Source organism: Ambystoma mexicanum, chromosome 7p (genome assembly GCF_040938575.1).
Source record: "Ambystoma mexicanum isolate Mex_15411 chromosome 7p, UKY_AmexF1_1, whole genome shotgun sequence".
NCBI lineage: Eukaryota > Metazoa > Chordata > Amphibia > Caudata > Ambystomatidae > Ambystoma > Ambystoma mexicanum.
This window is the reverse complement of record NC_090939.1, coordinates 781,160,791-781,183,678: the sequence shown is the minus strand read 5'-3', so window position 1 is coordinate 781,183,678 and position 22,888 is coordinate 781,160,791. Positions and strand designations below refer to the sequence as shown.

Below are 22,888 nucleotides of genomic sequence, written 5' to 3'. Positions count from 1 at the left end.
CCTCCAACACTCTTTGCCTACTAGTGCCCAGGTTCCACCTAAAAAGAGCTGGAGGGGTAAGCTTCACAGTGCTTGCCCCCCAACTCTGGAACTCCCTACCGCTTAACATCAAAACTGTCGAATCCTTCCAGATCTTTAGGAAGCAGGTCATCAGCTGGCTGCTAAACAAAGAATAACACCACTAACTCTAGACCCGTGCGGAAACTGGCTTAGACACTGTATTTATTCTGAAAACTGTATATTGTACATACTGCATATGTTCTGTTTATTGACCACTGTATATATATGTATATATTCTAAACCTGTACGAAGTATGCAACACACAGATACTTCTCAACTCTGTAACCAAATTCTTAAGCGCCCTTCTACCTCTGGGTTTGGAGCGCCATACAAATAAAATAAACAAACAAACAAACAGGGGGTTATTGGAGTCAAGGTTGGAGAGCAGGTCTTCACAGATGTTCAGGAGAGCAATTTTCATGCTTCTGGCAGCTCTGAAGCCAGACTGATGGTCATGGAGAAAACCAACCAATTCATTGTGAAGATTAAGGCAACACACAGAGGCAATGACCTCCAGTAGGGGAACTCTTGGGGTTTTCGACCCACTGATCTTGTCCCTTGATTCATCACTCTGCTCCAGTAGATTTGCCTTCACCCTGGAAGTCCTGCTCATACTAGTGTTCAGACTTGCTCAGAGTGCGTCTTTAGATGTTGCCTTTTATCCGTATGAGGAGAGCTAATTGTTATGAGGTGTATGAATTTGAAGTCAAGTGCCTGACATCGCCTGACCCGATTAACGGCACATGTCCAGTATGATGGATGAGAGTTAGTCTTGTTACTCCGCCACCCTATTCCTTGACGGGACTTTGGAGTATTCTATAAAATAGGATGGGGTAGATGAACAAAAAGGGGGAATACCGCATCTCACCATCGGCTGCCTCACCCCCCAAAGACCCCTCGCCCAAGTGATCCTCCCGCACTGGTCCACCCCCAGGAACTGGATCCAAAAGCGATGGCCGTGTCCTGGCCACCTGGATAACAAGTCTGCAAGGACTAGCAGCGAGAGGAAGTCAAATCTGAGTTAAAAAAATTACAAGCGCTGAGGATTATAGAGAGTTTTGATGCGTCAGAATGGTTATCACCCATGGTCGTCGTAAGGAAGGCTTCAGGAAAAGTCAGAATATGTGTGGCTCTTAGACGGCTAAACAAGTCTCTAGTTCCTGAGAGGCATTTACTACCTAACATACAAGAAGTCTTACCCACGATGGGTCCCGCAAGAGCGTTTTCAACACTGACCTTACCTTGGTGTATCAAGTTGAGCCCCACAAACATTCACGGCATTCATCATGCCAGAAGGGATGTTTCAGTATCGGAGAATGCTGTTTGGTCTCATCTCAGCAGCGTCAGTGTTTCAAAAAATAATGTACAGAATATTCAATGGAGAGGAGTGCGTTATCTTTTTCTAAGATGACATTTTTATTTATGCTGAAAATAAAGAGGAACACGATAAAAGACTGGAAACGGTTCTCAGAAAATTATGCGAAGTAGGTATGACCCTCAGTAAGGACAAATCGAAGATCTAAAGAAATGAGATTGAATATTAAGGCCCTGTCGCATCCAAACAAGGAATCGCTCGCACTGGAGATTTTATTGGTACAATAGAAAAGATGGTCACACCTGACTGTGAAGAACAGGTTTAGGTATGGCTGAATATGCTTCCAAGTTTGGGAGGATTTGCTGTCCATGCAAGTTCCTTAAAAATGTACTGAAATCAAATGTGAAATTTGACTTGAATGAAAATTGTGAAGGAGTTTCAATTTATAAAAAAGTCCTTGGCAATGGCACAAGCTTTACAAAACTACAAAAGAGGATGACGAAATGTGATTACTACAGATGCCAGCAATGTAGGTCTGAGTACTGTCCTCACGCAAATTGAGGTTTGAAAAGAGTATCTAATAGCATTTGTCTTACTCCTGTTGAAGGGTCCAGAGAAGGCGTGACTGGGGATGATGATGATGATGATGAACAAGAGATAATCCGTGAGGTATGGGAGTCCTCAATTTCTAAGGAAGAATGGCATGAGGAATTGGGTAAAGACAACAAAATGAACATTGACATTGGAGATCTAATAATAAAATTACATCTAGGGAAGCAGGTGCTGGAAGCTTCTGGAATCAGACGAGTGAATTGTGCATGGGAGATGGAATTCTCATGAGAGGAGACAAACTTATTCCACCATTAGGACTGAGAGAGAAAATAATACGACTTGGTCATGAGAGCCACCAAGGAATTGTGAAAACTAGGAACATGCGGAACAACTATTGGTGCCCTGAGTGCGATAACCAGATTGAGAAAATAGTCAGAGACTGTATCCTTTGCTGTAAAAGTGACAAGATATGTGTGAGTGAAAGATGTCCCATGGCACCCAATGACATGCCGGAAAGACTGTGGGAAAGATTGGGATTGATGTTCTTGGCCCCGTATGCAGTGATGGGTGTCAGACATTTTGCTTAGCTATTGTGGATGTGTTGACAAGATAACACCACATGCTACCACCACAAGAATAGTGGATTTCTTGGAGGAATTGTGTGAGCATGAGGGCTACCCAAAAGTGATTCTTACTGGCAATGGTCCACGGTTTAAGTCTAGGGAAATGGAAATGTATTTAGAATAAAGGGCCATCACACACAAGACCAGTGCCATATACCACCTAAAGACCAATGGTGTTGGGAAGAGGTATAATAGAGTAATTCAAGAAGCTATTAGATGGGCTTGACTCAATGGTAAGAATTGGAAAGAAGTAGTGAGGAGGACTATAGTAACCCATCGGTTTAACCCACTCTGTACTACAGGTGTTTCTCCGTTTGAGCACAGCAAGGGAAGAAAAGGCTCTACCAAACTTTTCTCATGGTGGATGAGTGGGGTGTCAGGCGTAGAGGTGAGTTTGGATGGTGTGAAGGACAATATTAGAGTCAAATAAGAAACGAAGCCATGCAAGATAATAGGTATTTTTGAAAGCAGAAAGTATCTGATGTGGGAAGTTGGGTTAGGATCACATTACCCACTGTGTTTAGGGGATATGGCTGTCAATGGTCCATCCATGCCCGTTGAGGTGGTGGATGTATTCAGACATGCAGTGAAATTATTATGGGATGGGAGAGTGTGGAATATGGAAAGAGTGATGGTGATGGAATCTGGATGGATGATGGCGTCGAATGAAAAGGTAAGAGATGTTTCCTTGCCAGATACTGCAGATATGGCTCGGTCCACTTCAAGATGGGGTAGGAGTTATCGAAGGCCGCAATACCTCGATGACTACTCTGACTGATGGAAAGAATAGGAAACAACCTCGAGAAAGAAGGGGGATGTGTAGTGCCGGACCCGCTCCGTGGCATGAAATCCCATGACGCGATGCAGAGCTTGGAAAGAGGTGGCTTGAGAGGGGAACGGGGCGAGAGAAGGACAGTTGGAGCAGCACAGAGAGCGGGGCTCACATTTTTATATAGAGATTGTAACTCAAAATAATAATCCAAGTAACGGCAGTCCGCCTGAGTTACTTATTACACCGTCCAAATAAGAGCACCATAAACCCAACCAATTGGAGGAGCTGCACAGGATTGTGCACACCTCCCAAGCAAAGTGCTCCGTGCAGGATGCCGCTGCTGCCCACAAGTCAATGCTGCGTGCCGGGTAGACATCAGGGCCGCAGCAGATCAAGTCGGGCAGCCATTGCTGCTTGCCTGCAGGAAGATTTAAAAGGTCCAAGCTGTTGCAGCATTCGGCACCAGCAGAACTCTGGTCGTCAGCCCCAGACTGGTTGCGCCTTTAATAGGATTAAATCAAGAATTTTAAGTGGCTGATGGTGAGAGCTTTTCCCTTAAATGGCCATTACATGGACCACTCACAGTTGCTTCCTGTGTATGGCTTAGCTAAACGCATTAGTGTACTTCAGTCATGTCCACTTTTCTGCTGACAAAGAGTTTCAATGCATGTTCCTTAAAACTGGAGGAGGATGGTTTCATTGGTATTAGAAGTTTCATTAAAGAACAACTCCCAACACACTGATAGCTGTCTTTTTGAGTCAGAGGAAAAACAAAATGTTGTTAGCATGTGGAAATGTATTTAAAATAATTGTACAATTGTTAGTAGTGTTCCCATGAAAATTCTTGTGTGTTAAAGTGAACCTGCAAACTTTGTTTAATTTTTAGGATGCATATGGAAAATACCTAGCTGTTCAAAAACATGAGGATCAGATGAGAGCTAAAGGTCTGTCTTCTGAAGACGTAAAACAAATGTAAGATTTACATATTTGATTAAACTCTTTCAGTATCAAGTTTGGCATGTTTTAAAGGACTCCGAAAAAATATTTTTTCTAACCTTTTCAAAATGAATTACAGGGCTCATGTAAAAAAAATCATAAACATTCTGCTTCCAGGTGCAGTCCAGCTTTTCCTGTGACAAGGTCTAGTTCGTGTGTTTGGATTCCATTTCAAATCCTAGAATAGATTTACAGGTGGACGTCTGGCTCTTTTCTGCTCTTTACTCTTAGGAGCCCTGAAACTTGTGGCTGCACCATAGAACAGCCTTAGCAGTAAAGAAGTGTGTCATGATGTATTTCCCCTACTTTATCATCAGTGTGCCTAGTTTTTTTGTGGAACTTGGGGGGGGGGGGGGGGGGGGGAGCGGGGGGTTGTGGGGTGGGGTGGGGGGGTAAGGGTGGTGTGTGTGTGTGAGAGAGTGAGTGAGTGAAATCTTGTGTTAAATCAATGTGGGAATTAGCTGCAGAAGCTCACCTTTATAACACCTCACCTTCCTTCCTCCGTGGGGCCCTTGCATCCACCCAGCTTGTGCCAGTGCTGTCCGTACACAAACGTGCATTCTTTCAGGAATTGTCTTCAGTAAAAAGGGCCATCTTCTAGCAGGTATAGAAGTTGATCTTGGATTTCATTCCTTAATGTTGGAATCCTTTCCCCATACCCAATACCACCAGGGACAAGGGTGAGTCTTCTGGCCATTCATGGTCATATGACCATTTTCTCAGCACCTGAAAACTCTTGTGCTTCATTCATTGATACATGAGCTCCATTATTGGAAAGTGTGCTACCATCTAAAGGATAAACTGGTTCTCGGAGATTGAGCAGCCTCCAACAAAGCACTCAGTGGGCTTTCTCCCGACTGAACCCTGGCATCAATGGGAAGTGGGGGCATTTGCTAACCAGTTGCACATTGGCAGGATCAAAGGAGCACCCCACCAGTGTAGCGTAACTGATGTGTGGCTGTGCTTGCCACTGACTTCAGAATACCTGGTCCTCAGGGGTTCAAGCAACAACTTCCATGGCGATCAGACCTAGAGGGATGTTTTTCATAGAATGGGAGTTTTCCTCAGAATTAGGAAATCAAAGCCTATTTACCTACTTGATCATTAAAATATTCCACATCTTTCTATCCCAAAACCATCATACATTAAACTCAAAAGATGTGTTTTTTTGCACAAGGACACCATTGCTTGGGAGTTCTTTTACTACTTCAAGATTTTTCTGTCTATAGTTTTAAATATGATATCAGATATAGCGTGATCTGGTATGATGAAAATGTACGCCATGCAAGTAGACTTTCACCACATGAACTGCAGGTTGATAATGAAGGTTTTTCATAATGGATTATGGGAAATGCTTGATTCTATTAAAGTCACGCAGGTGAGCATTATGCTTTGCTTTCTTTTATTTTAGAAGCTCAAGGCTGCCAGGTTTACCATATTGGCAAGCCCTGGAAGGTACTCTGTGGTCACCGAGATCTGATGGTGTAGTAGTTCATTCTTTTGTGTGAAAGCCGGCGCCTTCTCCCAGCCCTGTGACAGTTTTAACCAACTTCGCCCTCACCTTAGAAAATGCATTGCCAAACAATAGTCCTTGTGCAGCAGGGTCTGCCTCCAAAGAGGTTAGTTCCCTGACCTTGTAGTTGATCTTAATAAGAACTCCCTTGCTCCTCCCTGCAGAAATGATGCAGTTAGAATTTCCCAGAAAACGTGCTGTGCCAAACCGGTGAGCACTTGAGGTTCTATCGAAGTCTTTGTGTACACCGCCTCTTAGGCTAGAATTTTTGTGAGTGGGCCAGTCACATCTAATAACTTACCTTGGCAAGACCGCCAAGCCCAGTCAATGCCCTTTTTGGATCTGTCGAACTGTTTCCGAGGAAGGTTAGCATCTCGATATCCAGCTCTGGTGTCAGTGCTACTTTATCGTCTGTCTGTTCTACTACACTCCGACCTGTCTAGAGCATAGTCTGGCTCTTCAGTATTTCACAACCCTTGGGGTTGGGGGCAAGGGGCCCTACCATTCAGAAGACTTCGGATGTACTAAATCCTCTGGGTTGAACATCTGTTTGAACCCACCCAAGTCTGTCACCTGCTGTGACATGCCCACCTAGGACTCTTCTTCTCTCTGCTCTTCTAGTGACAAGCCGGACTCCATCCCTGGTTGTTCATGGGCTCCTTTTGATGTCCCGTAGCCTGCAATGGACGAGCGATCTTCATCAATGGCCTTCACTTCTATTTCCAGGCCATCGCTCCCCACTGAGTGTATCTTTGTTCTGGTGATTGGCGGGCCAGCATACTACAAAGGAATCAGGTTGTCAAATGAGCCTGCTGCACCTGGAAGGCTCAGTGCTTGGGAACTAGAGTGCTGCTGAAATCCTCCGATGGGGCATAACTCACCCGTTCCCTGAGCAGTAGCGGTAAAATATAACAATAAAAGCTGTAGCGAAAGGTAGCAACGGAACTCACCTTGCTGCTCCGGCCCTTAACGCAGAGACAGGAGTTGCACTAAAAAGCCATTGGAGGGTGTTGCATGGAGTCAGAGTACCGTGGCCACAATAAGCGTACAAAACAAAAAGAATAGCTTTAGTTCCCCAACCAAGCACTCACCTAGCCCCAGCTCACCCACTCTATCAATAAATCTGTGATCTCTCTCTTCCCCCTTCCCAACAGGAGACAAAATAGGGTGCTTATCTGCTGTTCAGGGAGCTAAGAAAGAGGGCTTGTGAAAGACATCAGAGTCCTATAGAGGCAGATTGGGAGAGCTGGACCATGTATTAGGGACTAGGAGTACAGTTGCCCCTGGGACTTCCGGGTTATGTGGTTGTTATTGGTTTGTTTAGTGTTTGCATGTATGGTGCAACATTGTACAGTGTCCTTGCTAATGTCCATGTAGCACCTCATTGGTCAGACTCAGTGTGAATGTCTCGGCCCTTGCCATCCCAAGAAATTTTGTATATTGGCATTTCTAACCAATGGCAAACCAGTGTTTTTGACTGATCAGCACAATCATGTAATTGGGGGCCGGTGTGTGAAGGTTTGTGACATCACGAGGGGTGTTAATGGGATTTTTGTCCAAGAAATGGTCCACCCAATCAGCGTCACTTAACATATACATCATTCTAGGGGACTGATATAGTTCCACCAATGAGCTTCTGTGGCTGGCCCTGAAAATGTAACTAAAATGTTGTATGATAATTATGTAATTTGGGTATAAAATGTTTAGCTGCAGTGGGTAACGTTGACAACTAATTTCATTCAGTTCAGTTCCACAGGGCTGTCTGAACCGTGCTTCCCAGCTGTTTGGGTCCAATAAATGTGCACTACTTCTTGCTTGGTGTACGTGCCTTTTTTGGATATTTTATATTTTTTCCTGTGATTACTTTTACCCGAGGTCCCCTGGTACAAGATACTCCCTCACTTCTGCGAGAAAAAATATACTAGTTTACCTGACAAGAAGCTCCTGTTTTGCCTTTCATCTAATCCTCTGGAGTGGAATGATGTCTTGACGAATGTTCCCTCCAAGTTGTGCGTTTGTGTGCTTATCCAGCTTCTTCTGGGTGCCGCTCAGAAGAGTTTTAGCAGCGCACACAGGCAATTTCCACCTTCTCAAGAATTAATAATGCACTTGCCACAGCAGTTAATTTAATAAAGCTAAATTATACTTGCTATTGGGTCTACCCTATTTACATTACCCTAGTATGCAAACATGACCTTAAAAACCCTAAAAACAGAATACACCCTCAAGAAATTAAGAAAGAAAATGTAAAAGTGGCTCCATGGACAGAAGATCTAAGATATGGCTGCACACATAAACCAAATAACCCTCCCAACCCAGGATTCCTAGACTTGATTCTACCACACGTCACCTTATGACTCTAGCTTCCAGGCCACATTCAGATATCAGCGAACCACCTTCACTCTGCCTCTCTGGCTCTGTGAAAGATTCTCCAGCATGGGGTCTGGCATGGATTCACATGCTCATGAATATTCCCCGTCATCAGGCTGGGAATCCTCGGTAAAGAAAAATCAGTATCAGTTTCGTTTCTGATCTGTCTTTCGTAGTAGTAACCAATCACTGATCTCTGCGTCATACTGACCACAGCCAATGACTGCCATCTCCCTAAGCCCCGCCTCTGGCAGCCATCTTCAGATTTTTACCGCACGCTCATGTGTTGGGATCCTCGTGCTATTGCTCTCGAGCTGTAGTGCGTTTTCGCGCTTTTTCATAGGAAAATTCTCTCTTTTTTCGGTCAAAAGAGCCTCAAGCTCCACCGTTTCTTTATCCGATCAACGGGGACCCGTGTCGGATTCCTCTACGCCCCTCAAGGGTGAAGATTTTGTCGAGCCATGCTTTTGGAGGACTCCAGAAGTTTCTCAGGCCCATCTCGGTCATGGCCCAGGAGAAGGGAAGCTCGACGCCCGGAAAGCTGTTCAGGGTCTGCCCTGATGCCAGCTTCAGAATGTCTTTAAGGAGGATGAACACTCCCTTTGCCTCTACTGCCTGCATGAGGACAAGAGGCACGTGGAAAAGGACTGTGCGTTTTGCGGCAATATGTCGGAGCGGACCATGAAGGACCGCCATCTGCGTCTCGCCAACTGGCTGGAAGGGAAAAGCCTGTCAGGCGAGAAGAAGAAGAAGTCCAAGTGGTCTTCTAAGACCTTTGAGGGCGCCCCAGCGACGGGGGTCCAACAGAAGGCCAAGCACCGCGAGTCCGCTGGCACCGGGAGCGCCGAACGGTCGGGCTCTACGGCTGCCAGGCGGGGCGCATCCTCCCCGGCGCCATCAACCACGAGCCAACGCTCTGGCTCGGGTAAGAGGAAGGCCGAGCACCCGGCGAAGCTCCTGGAGAGACCCCGGTCGAGCTCGAAGGCCCCATCGGAGGGGGAGCCAGGCGGTGACCCTCCCCCCAAGGAGAAGGCGGTGAGCGCACTTAAGGTGGTGAAAGCCTTGATCCACCCTGCCAAGGCCTCTATCGAGACAGTCGCGGCGGCCCTGGCTCAGCCTGTGGAGGCTACACCAGTGGAGGCGACTTCGGGGCTCAGAATCTCCCTGCCACCGCGGAGGGAGTCCTCTTTCAAGCCCATCGACAGGACCCCTTGTGAAACCTCCGACGGCGAAGAAAAAGGGGGGCAGGAGGTCGTCGTGGATTCGGCCTCAACCTCTGAAGAGTAGCTGATCGAAGTCTTAAGCCACAGCATTGGCGTGGAAGAAGACCAGCTCTTCGGGAGGGATCCCGACGTAGGAGACGACGAGAACTTCGAGGGTGCCGACGAGGCTCCTGACCGCCCGTCGGAATCCCCTCAACCAGTGCCGCAAGACAACTCGGCGGCCATTTTGTTGGCTATACAGTCCTTATGCTCGGAGATAAGGACGAGATTGCCGTTACCACCAACGGAGGAACCGCTCCCGACGGGGGACCCGGAGCCAGGCCCTTCTGGGAGCCCTCCTCCTAAGAGAAGAAGGATTCATCCTCCACCTCCTTTTCAACCATCGCGCCCTGCTCAGCCCTCCTCCCCGTCCACGACCCGTGGGGATGATACAGGGACGGACACGGCCGCGACGGGTACAGACGACGAGGTTTACGACGAGGATCTTCCATCGTCACCTCCTCCCCGGGCCTCCCCGCCCAACGAGATTGTATCGTTTCATGCCATGATCGTCGGGGCATCCGAGCTTTTCCAGCTCTGCCCGGAAGAGAAGAAGGAAGGTTTCCTTAATCAACGGCGCGAGACCAAGAGGAAGACGGTCCTCGCTGTACCTCTACTGGACGATATCTGGGATGAGGGTCTCACCCTCCTCAAGAACCCATCCACAACGCCTGCGAGAAGGGATCGGTACGAGAAGAAGTACCGGGTCCCGGACGTGGCCCCCTTGTGCCTTCGGGCACAGTCGACCCCGGACTCGGTCGTCTCCGCGGCGGCCAGGAAGAAAGCGGGGGGGGGGGCTTCGGCCTCTACGTCGAACTCCCCACCGGACGGCGAGGGAAAGAAATTGGACACGATGGGACGCAGAGTCATCTCATCGGCAGCGACGACGATTAAGGCTGCAAACGCCTTAGCCATCGTAGCCCGCTACGACAGGGAGTTGTGGTACAAGATCGCCCCCCTGCTGGACTTCCTACCGGATGACAAGAGGGCGGAGGCCCTAGAGATCTTGCAGGAAGGAGAAGTGACATCGGACCACGCCATTATGATAGCGACGGACATCGCTGACACTGGTTTTCGCCAGTTGGGCAACGGCGTGTGCCTTAGACGGCGTGGATGGCTCAAGTTAACGGACTTCCGGCAGGACGTGCAGACCAAAGTTTTGGACATGCCATTCGACGGGAGCAACCTGTTTGGGAAAACAGGGGACGATTCCCCACAAGCCATCAAGACGGACACAGAGACGGCCTGGGATCTTGGTGTTCTCCAGCAACGACGGCCACCCTTTCGGAGTGCCAGAGGCAAGCAGGGTGCCTGCAAAGGTTTCGGCGGCGGATATTCCACCTACCGTCAAGTAGCCTGTTCGTCGTCACAGGAAGCCTTCAGGGGACGAGGCAAGTCGGGCTGACCCCGCTGTCGTCGCCAGGGAGGACAAGGCGGCAAAGCCTTGTCGAAGCAGGACTGAACCGGCCGTGGGGTCGGGCCCCCACCGAAGCATCCCGGTGGGAGGCCGGCTGGCGAACTTCGTCAGCGTGTGGGAGTCCATCTCCACCGACTGTTGGGTGCTGGACGCCCTGGGCCAGGGTCACGTGCTCGAGTTTATAAAGAAGTGCCTGCGCCCCCCCCCCCCGTGGCCAGGAAGGAACATCACGTCCCTCAACTTCTCTTGGAGGTAAAGGCGATGCTCAAGAAAGGCGCCATTGAGCTCGTCCCAAAGAGGCTTCGGGGCTCCGGAGTTTACTCAAGATACTTCCTTGTGAAGAAGACGGGAGGATGGCGTCCCATCCTGGACCTACGACGACTGAACAAATTCATCAAATCAAGGCACAGAAGTTCCGGATGGTCACCCTCCAGCACGTCCTGGGTCAGCTGGAGGAGGGCGATTTCCTGTCGTCGTTGGACTTGGAGGATGCCTACTTCCATATCCCCATCCTAAAAGGACACCGAAAGTTTCTCAGATTCGTGGTCCAAGGGCGTCACTACCAGTTCAGAGCCCTTCCCTTCGGATTGAGGTCGGCACCCAGGGTGTTCCCCAAGTGCCTCGCACCGGTGGCGGCGCGGCTGCGCCTGGAGGGGATCCACGTCTACCCCTACCTGGACGACTGGCTCATCCGAGCAAAGACAAAGGAACTTGCCGCGGAGCACACGGCGAGGACCATCCAACTACTCACAGACCTGGGATTCTCCATAAACTATGCCAAGTCCCACCTGGTGCCCACGCAAGACGCACTGTTTCTGGGAGCGAAGCTCCACACAGTGGCGCTTCTGGCCTCTCCGTCGGAGGAAAGGACGAGGGCCATCTTGGGCAAGGTGCAGCGGATGCTGGTTGCGGACGCGGCCAGGGTGAGGTCCATCAAGTCCCTCCTCGGAATGATGTCTTCTTGCATTTGTCTCATCCGCCTGTGCAGGCTTCGGATGCGCCCGTTACAGGAGTTCCTGGATGCTCGCTGGATCCAGACGACGGGCAGCTTCGAGGACAGGATCACACTCGACGAGAGCTTCCGACGAGCGATCCGGTGGTGGGGCACCCGCGCGCATCTGACAGTGGGCATGGACTTCCAGACCCCGGGCCACCAGAAGACAGTGACCACGGATGCCTCCCTGGAAGGGTGGGGAGCGCACACCGAAAATCTGCACGCGAGGGGCCTTTGGCTGCCGACGGAGAAGTCCCTCCATATCAACGTCCTGGAACTCCGTGCAGTGTTTTGGGCCCTCAGGACCTTTCTTCCGTCCCTCAAGGGCAAGGTGGTGAGTATCTTCACCGACAACACCACCACCATGTTCTACATCAGGAAGCAGAGCGGTACCAGATCCCCAGCCCTGTCCAAGGAGGCGCAGGATCTGTGGCATTGGGCCGTCGCCCAAGGGATGTTTCTGATGCCGTTTCATCTGGCAGGAATAAAAAACACCATCGCCGACTCGCTCAGCAGAGAGCTGCGCTCGTGCCACGAGTGGGAACTACGACAGGATCTAGTGGACCGCCTCTTCCGATGGTGGGGCACACCCCAGATTGATCTGTTCGCGACAGTGACGAACTCCAAGTGCCGGAGGTTCACCAGCAGGTTTCCCCAGCTGAGGAGCATGGGCGATGCTTTCTCGTTCCCCTGAGAGGGCCTGTTCCTATATGCGTTCCCTCCATTGCCGCTGCTGATCCGGCTCATCAACCAGCTCAAGAGGTCATGGTGCAGGATGATCCTCGTCGCACCTGCGTGGCCGAGGCAGATATGGTTCCCGGACCTTCTGGACTTGTCAGCGTCCCCGTCAATCAAGCTGCCAGTGGACGCGGATCTTCTCTCCAGGGAAGGAGGCGCCATCCTCCATCACGACCCGAAGTCGCTGAACTTGCAGGCCTGGCTCCTGCAGCATTAGAGTTTGGAGGTTACGACATACCGGCCGACTGCAGAGAGGTTCTTGCAAAGGCCAGGGCGTCCTCAACTCTTAAATGCTACGGACACAAATGGAAGAGGTTCTCTGTCTGGTGCCACGCACAGAAGATTAACCCTCTACGGATTACGGCTCCTCAAGTACTGCCGTACCTGCTGACGCTGGCCAAGGCTGGACTGGCGCACGCTTCCATCAAGATTCATCTTGCTGCGATCTCCCGTTACACCAGAACCATGGGACGGACGTCTTTGTGGTCTCATCGTCTGGTGAAAGAATTCATGAAGGGACTGTTCAGATCGTTCCCGCCGGTGAAGGCCCCGGCCCCGGCGTGGGAGCTCAACGTGGTGCTGACCAAGCTCATGGGACCTCCGTTCGAGCCTCTGCACTCAGCTCCGTTGAAGTTCTTGTCGTGGAAAATAGCGTTTCTTGTGGCCATCACCTCTGCGCGACGGGTGGGAGAGATCCAGGCCCTTTCCTGCAAGCCCCCGTACTTGACTTCACGACACGAGGGTAGTGCTCAGGACGCACCCCTCCTTCATGCCCAAGGTGCCGTCGGACTTCCACCTCAACGAACCCTTGGTGTTGCCTGTTTTCTTCCCGTCGCCTTCGTCGCCGGCTGAAAGGACTTTGCACTCGCTGGATGTGGCTAGAGCGCTGAAGTTCTACGTGGACCGCACGAAGAGTTTTCGGAAGACGTCACAACTTTTTGTGAACTTTGGACCTGTCAATCAGGGGAAGGCTCTCTTGAAGGCTTCCATTTCCAGATGGCTCTCCGGCTGTATCATGTACTCTCATCGGTTGGCAAACCGACCGCTGCCTGGCAGTCCGAGAGCCCATTCCACCAGAGAGATTGCAGCTACCACAGCGTTCCTATCTGGTGTGCCCTTGCTGGACATCTGCAGGGCTGCTACGTGGAGGTCGACGCACACCTTCACGAAATTCTGCTGCGTCGATCGGGATTCCAGGGAGGAGTCCAGGGTCGGCCAAGCAGTGCTGCGCAACCTGTTCGCCTAAGGTGAGCCTGGTGAGGAGGTAGGAATTGCTTAATGTTAAGTTTTGGATGTAATGCTTAATGTTGAGCCTCCTGCTGGAGAAGGAACAAGTTACTTACCTGTAACTGTTCTCCAGCATGGGTCTGGCATGGATTTGCATGCGAACCCTCCCGCCTACCCCTCTGCGGCTCTTCACTTGGTCATACTGCCACTTCACGTACTACCAAATCTGAAGATGGCTGCCAGAGGCGGGGCTTAGGGAGATGGCAGTCATTGGCTGTGGTCAGTATGACGCAGAGATCAGTGATTGGTTACTACTACGAAAGACAGATCAGAAACGAAACTGATACTGATTTTTCTTTACCGAGGATTCCCAGCCTGACGACTGGGAATATTCATGAGCATGTGAATCCATGCCAGACCCATGCTGGAGAACAACAGTTACAGGTAAGTAACTTGTTCCTTACCAGACTTGTACCTGCATTCACTTGTCTTATGTTGGTTGTAATATGAATACGGCCATTTACCAGAATTTGTTACTCATGTTGCCTTGGCAAAAGCGCCACCCACACTATGTAAAGCAACTGTCAGCTCAAATATCAGATACTTACTGTGTAAGTAAGCAGGCTACTTGGGATATGTAACCTCACCCCATGCTTCTTTTTCTTTGTACATATACCACACAAACACTGTGAAGAGATACCCTCGCAAGCATTATAAAACTAAAATATGAATTTGCTCTCTTAGGATTTTGAGCAGGAAAAGGTCATGCTCAGCGTCTCCTAGTTTAGTATTGCTAACCTTACCCTATAAGTGGAGAGCAACATTGCAATATTATATACTTGGTCTGAAAGGGATAATGGTATGGACAATGCTTGGCATTACTCGTACATAGTATAAGTTACTTTAATAATTATAACGCGCTAGAGGCCCTTAGGCAAAATGGTGCACACTTAAGACAAAGACACAAACACTCCCTGCCTCCCATCTCTCCCCCCTCAAATCCCTCTGCCACTCTGCTATCCATACCCTCTGCTCCTCATGACTCCATTTCCTCCTCGCTTTCTTACCTTGGCTGGCTTCCCTTTCATTCCCAACTTAAATTTAATTTCCTCTGTCTTGTCTTTAAATCTCTTCACGACCTTGCTCCCCTTTATCTCTCCTCTCTCCCCTCATTCTACACCCCTTCCCACTCCCTCCGTTCTGCCAACCTCTTCCTACTCTCTGTTCCCCCGCCCCCATGTGCCTCTTCTCGCTTTCGCTCCTTTCAGCTCCTAGCTCCCCTACGTTGGAACTCGCTACCTCTCTATCCACTCCATCCCCATCCTTTCCTCCTTCCATGCTTCCTTGAAATCTCTTCTACTCCATTCCCCACCCTGAAACCGCGTTCTCCCTCCCCCATGTCTTCCTCTACTTACCTCTCCCTGCCTACTTCTTTTCCTATTACGCTCAACTGTCGTTTATCTTTACAGGCCAATTGCTCTAGACACTGTTTTATTGGTTTGACTCATGTTTTATAAATTGTTTCTGCTGTTATAATCTCCTATGTATCTTGTTGTTACAATGTTAAGCGCTTTGGACTAAAGCGCTATATAAACACAATAAATACAAATACAAACACGATTTATAAAAGTCCGTTATTGAACCAGCGTTTGTGTCTTTGTCTTAAGTTTCAACTTTTTCGAACGTGAAGGATCTCTCCACTCAAAGTTGCATCTGGAGTGTCTGGATCTCAGAGACTTTGCGATAACTTGACTTCCTTTTTTATTCATAAAATTGAGATCATTAGAACCAACATTGAAAGCCTGTATTGTGCTACCCATGCTATGTCTGTTCCTGTCTTTCCTTAAGATGATAAACCTGATTCGCTAGCTTTTGCGACCTTCCAACTCGCAAATTGTTTAAAAATATCTGGTATCGTAAAGCGTTTTAAATCTGCTTCACCTTTAGACGACATTACTCTATGACTCTCCAAATCAATCCAAAGAGTACGGGAGAAATTCTAACAAACTATAAATTAATCTCTTAATTTCGGCAACATTCCAGTTACCCTCAAGCATGCTTTAGTGATTCCTTTGTTAAAAAAGCCCTCGCTGGATGCGTCAATTTTTTCTAACTATCCGCCTATTTCCTTTCTTCATGAAAGTGGCCGAGGCTGTGATCACTCCACAGCTTAGGTCTTACTTGGAAGCCCAACACATTTTGGTTCCCTTTCAACTGTGTTTCCGTTCCCTTGTGGCTATGAAATCAGTGCTGAATGATCTGACTTTAATAAAAGATCAAGGCAGCATTGCAAGTCTTATTTTATTAGACCTGTCTGCTGCCTTTGATACCATAGACCTTGCCATCCTTCTGACTAGGTTGTGCAAGGCTGATTTCACGAGCCCTGCTTTGGAATAGTTCCAAGCTTTTCTGTCCCTATGTACACAATCTGTTTCTCTTTCCTCTTTCTGTTCTTCTCCGTTGGCTTTCACCTGTGGTGTTCCCCAGGTGTCTGCTTTTTCACCTCTACTTTTCAATGTTGTATTCAGCCACTGGCATGTCTTATTCAGTCTTTTGGGTTTTCTCTTATGTAGATGACACGCAACGTCTGTTGCATCTTGACCTTGTGTGAAGGCACAGCAGAACGTTTCCGATCTTGTCTTGAAGAGGTCAGGAACTGGCTCAGTATTTGGCTTAAGTTGAACGGAGAGAAGACGGAGGTACTAATAGTGGGCCCTTTGGATTCCTCAATTTTATGGACTCCTGTTTTTTGGCCATATAACATTCCTGCAAAAACAGTAACAAATCTGGGTGTCAAGTTTTCTGCCTTTTTCGCAGGTAGCCCAGATTAGCTCTATTTGTAGCACAGGCTTTCTGAAATTGAAACAGTTGAAACAAATCATACCTTTTATTCCCGCCTCCTTAGATTACTGTAATGTAACGCCATATTTCTTTCTCATCCTGTTTATTTGATATGCTTGCAAGTCCTGCAAAATGCAGCAGTCCGGTTAGCGAAGGTTATTCCATATGGTCATTCTATCTCCTCAGCTCTACGCGACCTGCACTGGCTATCCTCTCCTGCACGGATTGACTTTAAATCACTGAATTATCCATTGCGCTCTATAGAGGAAAGTTTCTCAGTGGTGCAGGAGAAAATCATGCGTTACCGCCCTAGTTGCATGCTTTGATCAGCAGATGCAATACTATTGGTAAAGGTCCTCCATATTAACGCGAGCCTACTGGCTGACCAGCTTTTTGTATAGCTGGCCCAGAGTTTGCAACTCCTTGCGTCTGTCTCTCCATCATATTCAGGACTTGAACCTTTTCAAAAGCTGACTAAAAACACATATTTTTAACTATGCCTCGTCTGTTCATTTGCATTCTTCAGCGCCATGATGACTCTGGTGAAAGTTGCGCTTTACAAGTGCTCGGTAGATAGAAACACCAAAAACAAATGGAGCAAGAACAAAGAAGGGCCAAAAGCATGGAGAACACAGGATATTTGCATGTTAGAGGCAGCTGAGAGTCAAGAATTTAAGTGAAGAAGGTAATTATTACCGCCTTAAGAATTAGCACAGAGCGTGTTTCTCTAAGGTTAGATGGAAGACTGTTCCAGAGGCAGGGTGCTATGGAATCAGAATGCCAAATTCCTGCCTCTAGCCAGTTTAATACGTGGGTTAACCAGATCGTGGGAATTATTTCAGCGTAGTGCACGAAGGCGAGCTTTAAAGGCTAGTCTGTTTTGCAAGTAAACGGGGGCACTACCGTCCAAAAACGTATGTGTGATGGTAAAACCCCGGAAGGAAATACACTCACTTAAAGGAAGCCAAAGATGTGCGGAACGGGCCTCACTCACATGGTCCCTTTTCTTAAATTGATTAATAATCTGCACTGCGCAGTCAGCCTGAGCAGTAGCCTGGACGGTAGTTTATATTTCCGTTTACTGGATCTGCTTCAACTATCTCACATTAAATAGTAGGCTTTAAGGAAACCTGTCTGTGTGTCCTGTACTGATGAAGCAAGTTCAAGTATTTAAATGTAATGGTGTTGCATCGCTGTTTATATGAAGCAGCCAAGCATTTTACATTAATTTCAGACCCCATAGTTATTCAAAATAGAAGCAATATTATTCGGAATCAGGATACAAAGAGAGCCCAACAATTTACAAGAGAAATAGGAAGAGCAGGCTTTGGCTGGTTAGGAAAGAAAAGCACTTCTGTGACGCACTTGGAAGTGTAGTTCCCGAAGTAGATTTAAGATGTAAAAACACATTTAAATGAATTTGAATTTAAACGCAAACTAAGATACCCCCTAAAGAAAAACTTCCTAAAATGCTTTCCTAATGGCTTTCTGACAATGCTTCCTTACAATAATTAGCGAAAAATGCTCGGCGTAAGCAGAAAAAAACACAAGCAAGGTTTACGTTTTACCAATAAGAGGGAAGAAGGACACTGAGGTATTTATTTATTCCCTAACACTGGCACCGGCACAAAGGCCTCCACATGCCGGGTTAGTAAAGAAAAGCACTGCAAGGCGCACTGGGTGGTGCTCCCTAAGTAAATTTAACATCAAAAAACGAATTTCAAATGAATTTAAAAGCGGTTTACAAGCAAGGCAAGCTACTTCCTAAAGAGAAAACAATCCTAAAATGCTTTCCTAATGGCTTTCTGGCAACGGCTTCCAGACAATATTCCAAAAACGCTTGGCACGGTAAACTCAATAAAACACAAGCAAAGTTGAAGTATAGTGCTACGGCTATTCGAACAGTGAGGCTGCTTTTCACACAAGCTGCATATTTTCAGAGTCCCATTGAGCATAGGCCGTAACAAATGATATGGCAACTCTCTGCAATATAACCATGGATTTGCTGACCACTTCTATAATCCTACCCAACAATATTAGGGTGGGGTATGTGGCAAACAATCTGGTATGTACTGCAAAATAATTGTGTACATGGAGATTCATGACATTTTCTTAAACTGCCCATAATATCATAGTGAGGCTTCAAATATGTTTTGCTTGGAAAGTATTTTAGGCATGAAAATATCGGTTCTGTGGCCATAGGCCGCACACAAAAGGTTTCACCCGCGATTACAGCACAAACGGCTGCAATTCTGCAGGTGTGACCTTTTGTGCACGTCCCCTCCCATAACGTGTCAGGACATGGGGGGAGTACCCACTCCCCAAACCCACAGCTGCAATGCGGCACCCTGCGCTGCCTCCTGTCCCCTCCCCCACTTACCCAATGTGGGCTTCGGCCTCCGCCTGCCTACTTCTGTCCTATTTGGATGCTCTGTTTTCGACGGTGCATCCTTTTGTAACCGAGGCACATAGACTGTGTACGCAGATATCACAATGACGGTTTTACTGCTATAATCCCTGACTTTTTACAGAGCCCTGTCAACTAGTATTGGAGGCTAGCACAGGAACCAGGTAAGAGTACGGAGGAAGGGCAAAGGAGAACACTGCTTGTGATGAAGAACAAACCAGCAACTTTCTAAAACCATGTCCGGTGTTTCAGCAGTACAATAGAGTGAAGGAAATGTATTTGTTAAAGGAGAGGACACTTTAGTAACAATCTTGGAAACTGCACCTTATTCTTTCCTTGCTCAGCTGCTGAGGTCTTTTCAATATAATTGAGTGTTCAATGTTTATTGGCTCTAGCATCCCATGCATCTTGTTTCACTGATAAGTGATTTGCAGAAGGATTCCTTAGTTAACAAAAGAAGGCACTCAATCAGTTGTAACTCGGAGCATTGCTGCTGTTAACTTAAAAGGCAAATATATGTGAGTTGCTTCAATGGGGCCGCATAAGAAACCACAGTAAGGCTCTTGTTGAATTGTGTATTGGCTGTGGTGAAGAAGGGTCGGGCAAAGCTATAGACAATATTATGTGCCCTGTGATTTCACGACCTATGTGAGGGTTACAAGCAGAGCTCTGATAACATTTTACTCCTTAATTAGAATCAAATGATATTTCAGGGAGTAAAACAGTAATTCGCTTTGCCAATAGTCATACTTTATGCATATTAAAAGATGTTCTTTTCCCTTAAAATTCCTCTCGAGATAGGGCAGTATAATTAAAGTTCCTTCTGATGAAACTGCTCTGCTGGTCACTGATTGGAAAATATCAGTGGAGCTTTGTGGGTAGAAGCAGGAGGTAGGCTCCCATATGTTCGTTTTCTGTTTGTTTGGCACATTTTCCTGTTTTTAGGGAGTACAAATGAGTGGCTTGAAAGCCTCTTAGCTGCAAGGCTGGTTTTGAGCAGGTGTTGTTGCAGCTCTGTTCACAGGACAATGTAATGTCCATCATTGTCATTGTCTTGTGTGCAGTTATTCTGATGCAATTATCATCCTTACACACAACTGAGGCATGTTCTAGCCCTTTACCTACTTCATTAAAGTGGCAGATAAAATCCTATTTGCATGTTTTCTGGCACATTCCTTTTAGTTCCCATTATTCAATGTACAAATACTGTATCCTGTCTGACATTTTTGTCAGCCACATCAGTAATAAGCTATCTATATATACTTTTGTTTTCCACTGGACTAAAATACGTTCTGCACAGTCTCTGAGCAGGGTTGACAAATGAATAGCTACAACTAAGCCTATTTATATTGAGCATACAATGTATCTTGCATGTATCGTTCTTCTCACAGGACTACTTTTGCTAGGTACTGTAGCAGATCTTGAAGTCTTGGATTGGTTGATGAGCTCTTAAGAATCACATATAAATGTTTTTCTAGCTTGTATCAGGGAACATTGTTGTAAGGTGTACCTTTTACACTGATTTGTAAAGAATTGCAGTGGTTGGGAAGGGGAAATTCCCTTCCAAAATCTTCGGAGATGATTGCTCACTAACTACGCATGCTCAAAGTGGCTTACCTCATTAGTCAGTTGCGCACATGGAAATTGTTTACACAAAAGCAAACTATTTCTGCACTCTGAAAATAATTAGAGGGAACATCTTCAGCATCCAAAAGCATTCTGCAGCCTTCTCTAGTAACCCTACAAATCACCTGGGCCCCAAGGGCCCATCCTATCCTTTGACTGCTTTGTTCCACTGTAAAAGTAGCGGTATAGAGCAGCAATTTAATTTTGCCTCCCTCTTAAAGCCCTAATACATTTGGCAACAATTGCACAACCCTATCTTTATTTAACGTCTCTTTGAACTAAAACATGTTTATGCGGTTTATGTTGGTATGCAGGCTATACCAACTTTATGAAAGTGTAACATCTATGGAATTCAAACTAACAGTTCTATGGAGTTTGATCCTATCTTATGTGACATGTTCTTGATTATTCCAGTGATAGTGTTTTAAGATTGGCATTTAATTTAAATGACTGAACCTGAAATTGTAGGTTTGTTTATTCTTTTCATGTCACTGAAGGGATTACCAATCTATATAACCTTTGGTGAGTGTAGCCTTAAGCTAGCTTGGTCATACTGTTAAGGTGGGCGTTGTGTGAACTTTGCGTACCTGTATTTCCAGGAGATGGCCGAACTGGAGAAGCCAGGCTGTTTGTGCAGGAAGTAGGATGATGAGAAGGTGACGTAAGGAAGCAATCTCCACCAAGTCCAGATTGAACAGGTATGGATGGGGACCCACTCCTGACGCCACGGAAACACTTCCCTGCAGATTAACGTGACGTCAAGACAGTGCAAGCACTGACAGGGAAGGTAGATGGTTCCAAAAAATGTCCAAGGCAGCAGACTGGAGGGATGGACGACTCCTGGTACTCCCACGGGGCAACGATGGAACTTGCAAGTAGAAAACACAGTACTTGAAAAGTCGCTGAGAAGAATCGCCGGAAAAATCCAAAAAGCACTGAAGGAACTGCAGCAGCAACCAGGAGCTGGTACCCCGGCTCAGTGGACCACAGATGGGGAATCCACGGGGAGAGCTGGAATCCACGGGGAGAGCTGGAATCCACGGGGAGAGCTGGAATCCACGGGGAGAGCTGGAATCCACGGGGAGAGCTGGAATCCACGGGGAGAACTGGAATCCAAGGTAGAACTGGAATCCAAGGGAGAGCAGGGACCCAAGGGAGAACTGGAATCCAAGGGAGAGCAGGGACCGAAGGGAGAATTGGTATCCAAGGGAGAGCAGGGACCGAAGGGAGAATTGGTATCCAAGGGAGAGCAGGGACCCAAGGGAGAGCAGGGACCCAAGGGAGAGCAGGGACCCAAGGGAGAGCAGGGACCCCAGGGAGAACTGGAATCCAAGGGAGAACTGGAAACCAAGGGAGAGCAGAACCCAAGGGAGATCTGGAATCCAGGAAGAACTGGGGCCCAAGGGAACCTGGAACCCAAGGGAAGACAGGAGACCAGTGAAGGCTGGACCCCGAGGTTGAAAAGGGGTCCCAATGGAGAACTGGAGCACAAAGGAAGGCACGGAAACAGGCTTGAAGCGCATTACGAGCCGCACATGCGCCAACGCCACTCAGCAGCGGAATGAGGCTTGACACGCAAGCCTACGCTGCCGATGACTGTTCTCCCCGGCGTGCGCCCATGTCTCACTGTAACGAGCATGGACGCCTGTCGAGTAACAACCCTCCTAGCCAGCCGGAACCTGGAATACAACTGCCAGGGTCAGGAACGTCTGCTGGCAGATCCCCAGGTAGGTACCCTAACACCATGACACCCCCTCCCCCACTGAAAGACCAGGCGAACCCAGTTTCCATGGATGACGAGAATAGAATTCTCGCACTAAGCGAGGAGCATGACCATTATCCACTGGTTCCTAAGTACGATCACAGGCGGGATAGCCCTTCCAATCAACCAGATATTGCAACTTTCCCCAATGGTAACGGGAATCACAAATCTCTTGGACCTCAAACTCAGGGACACCATCAATATCAATGGCTGCGGGTCGGGGGCAGGAACAAGCATAGGGATCAGGCAGATGCGGTTTCAGCAGGGAAACGTAGAATACAGGGTGAATCTGCCAAGACGTGGGTAAAGCAAGCCTAAAAGCCACCGGGGATACCAGTTTGGTGATGCGGAAAGGCCCTAAAAATCTGGGAGCTAGTTTGAGCGGAAGGTTCCGGGCTGGCAAATGCTTGGAA

The 22,888-nt window shown here is 47.7% G+C and overlaps 1 protein-coding gene across 1 annotated transcript in view; it reads left to right on the top strand.

Moving 5' to 3' along the window:
* The window catches only part of MRPS9 (mitochondrial ribosomal protein S9), a 1,138,074-nt gene that overhangs the window by 661,937 nt on the left and 453,249 nt on the right, over positions 1-22,888 (top strand). The window contains exon 6 of the mRNA XM_069636922.1: positions 4,209-4,294. Coding sequence (XP_069493023.1) covers positions 4,209-4,294 — 86 coding nt within the window. The remainder of the gene's footprint in view (positions 1-4,208; positions 4,295-22,888) is intronic.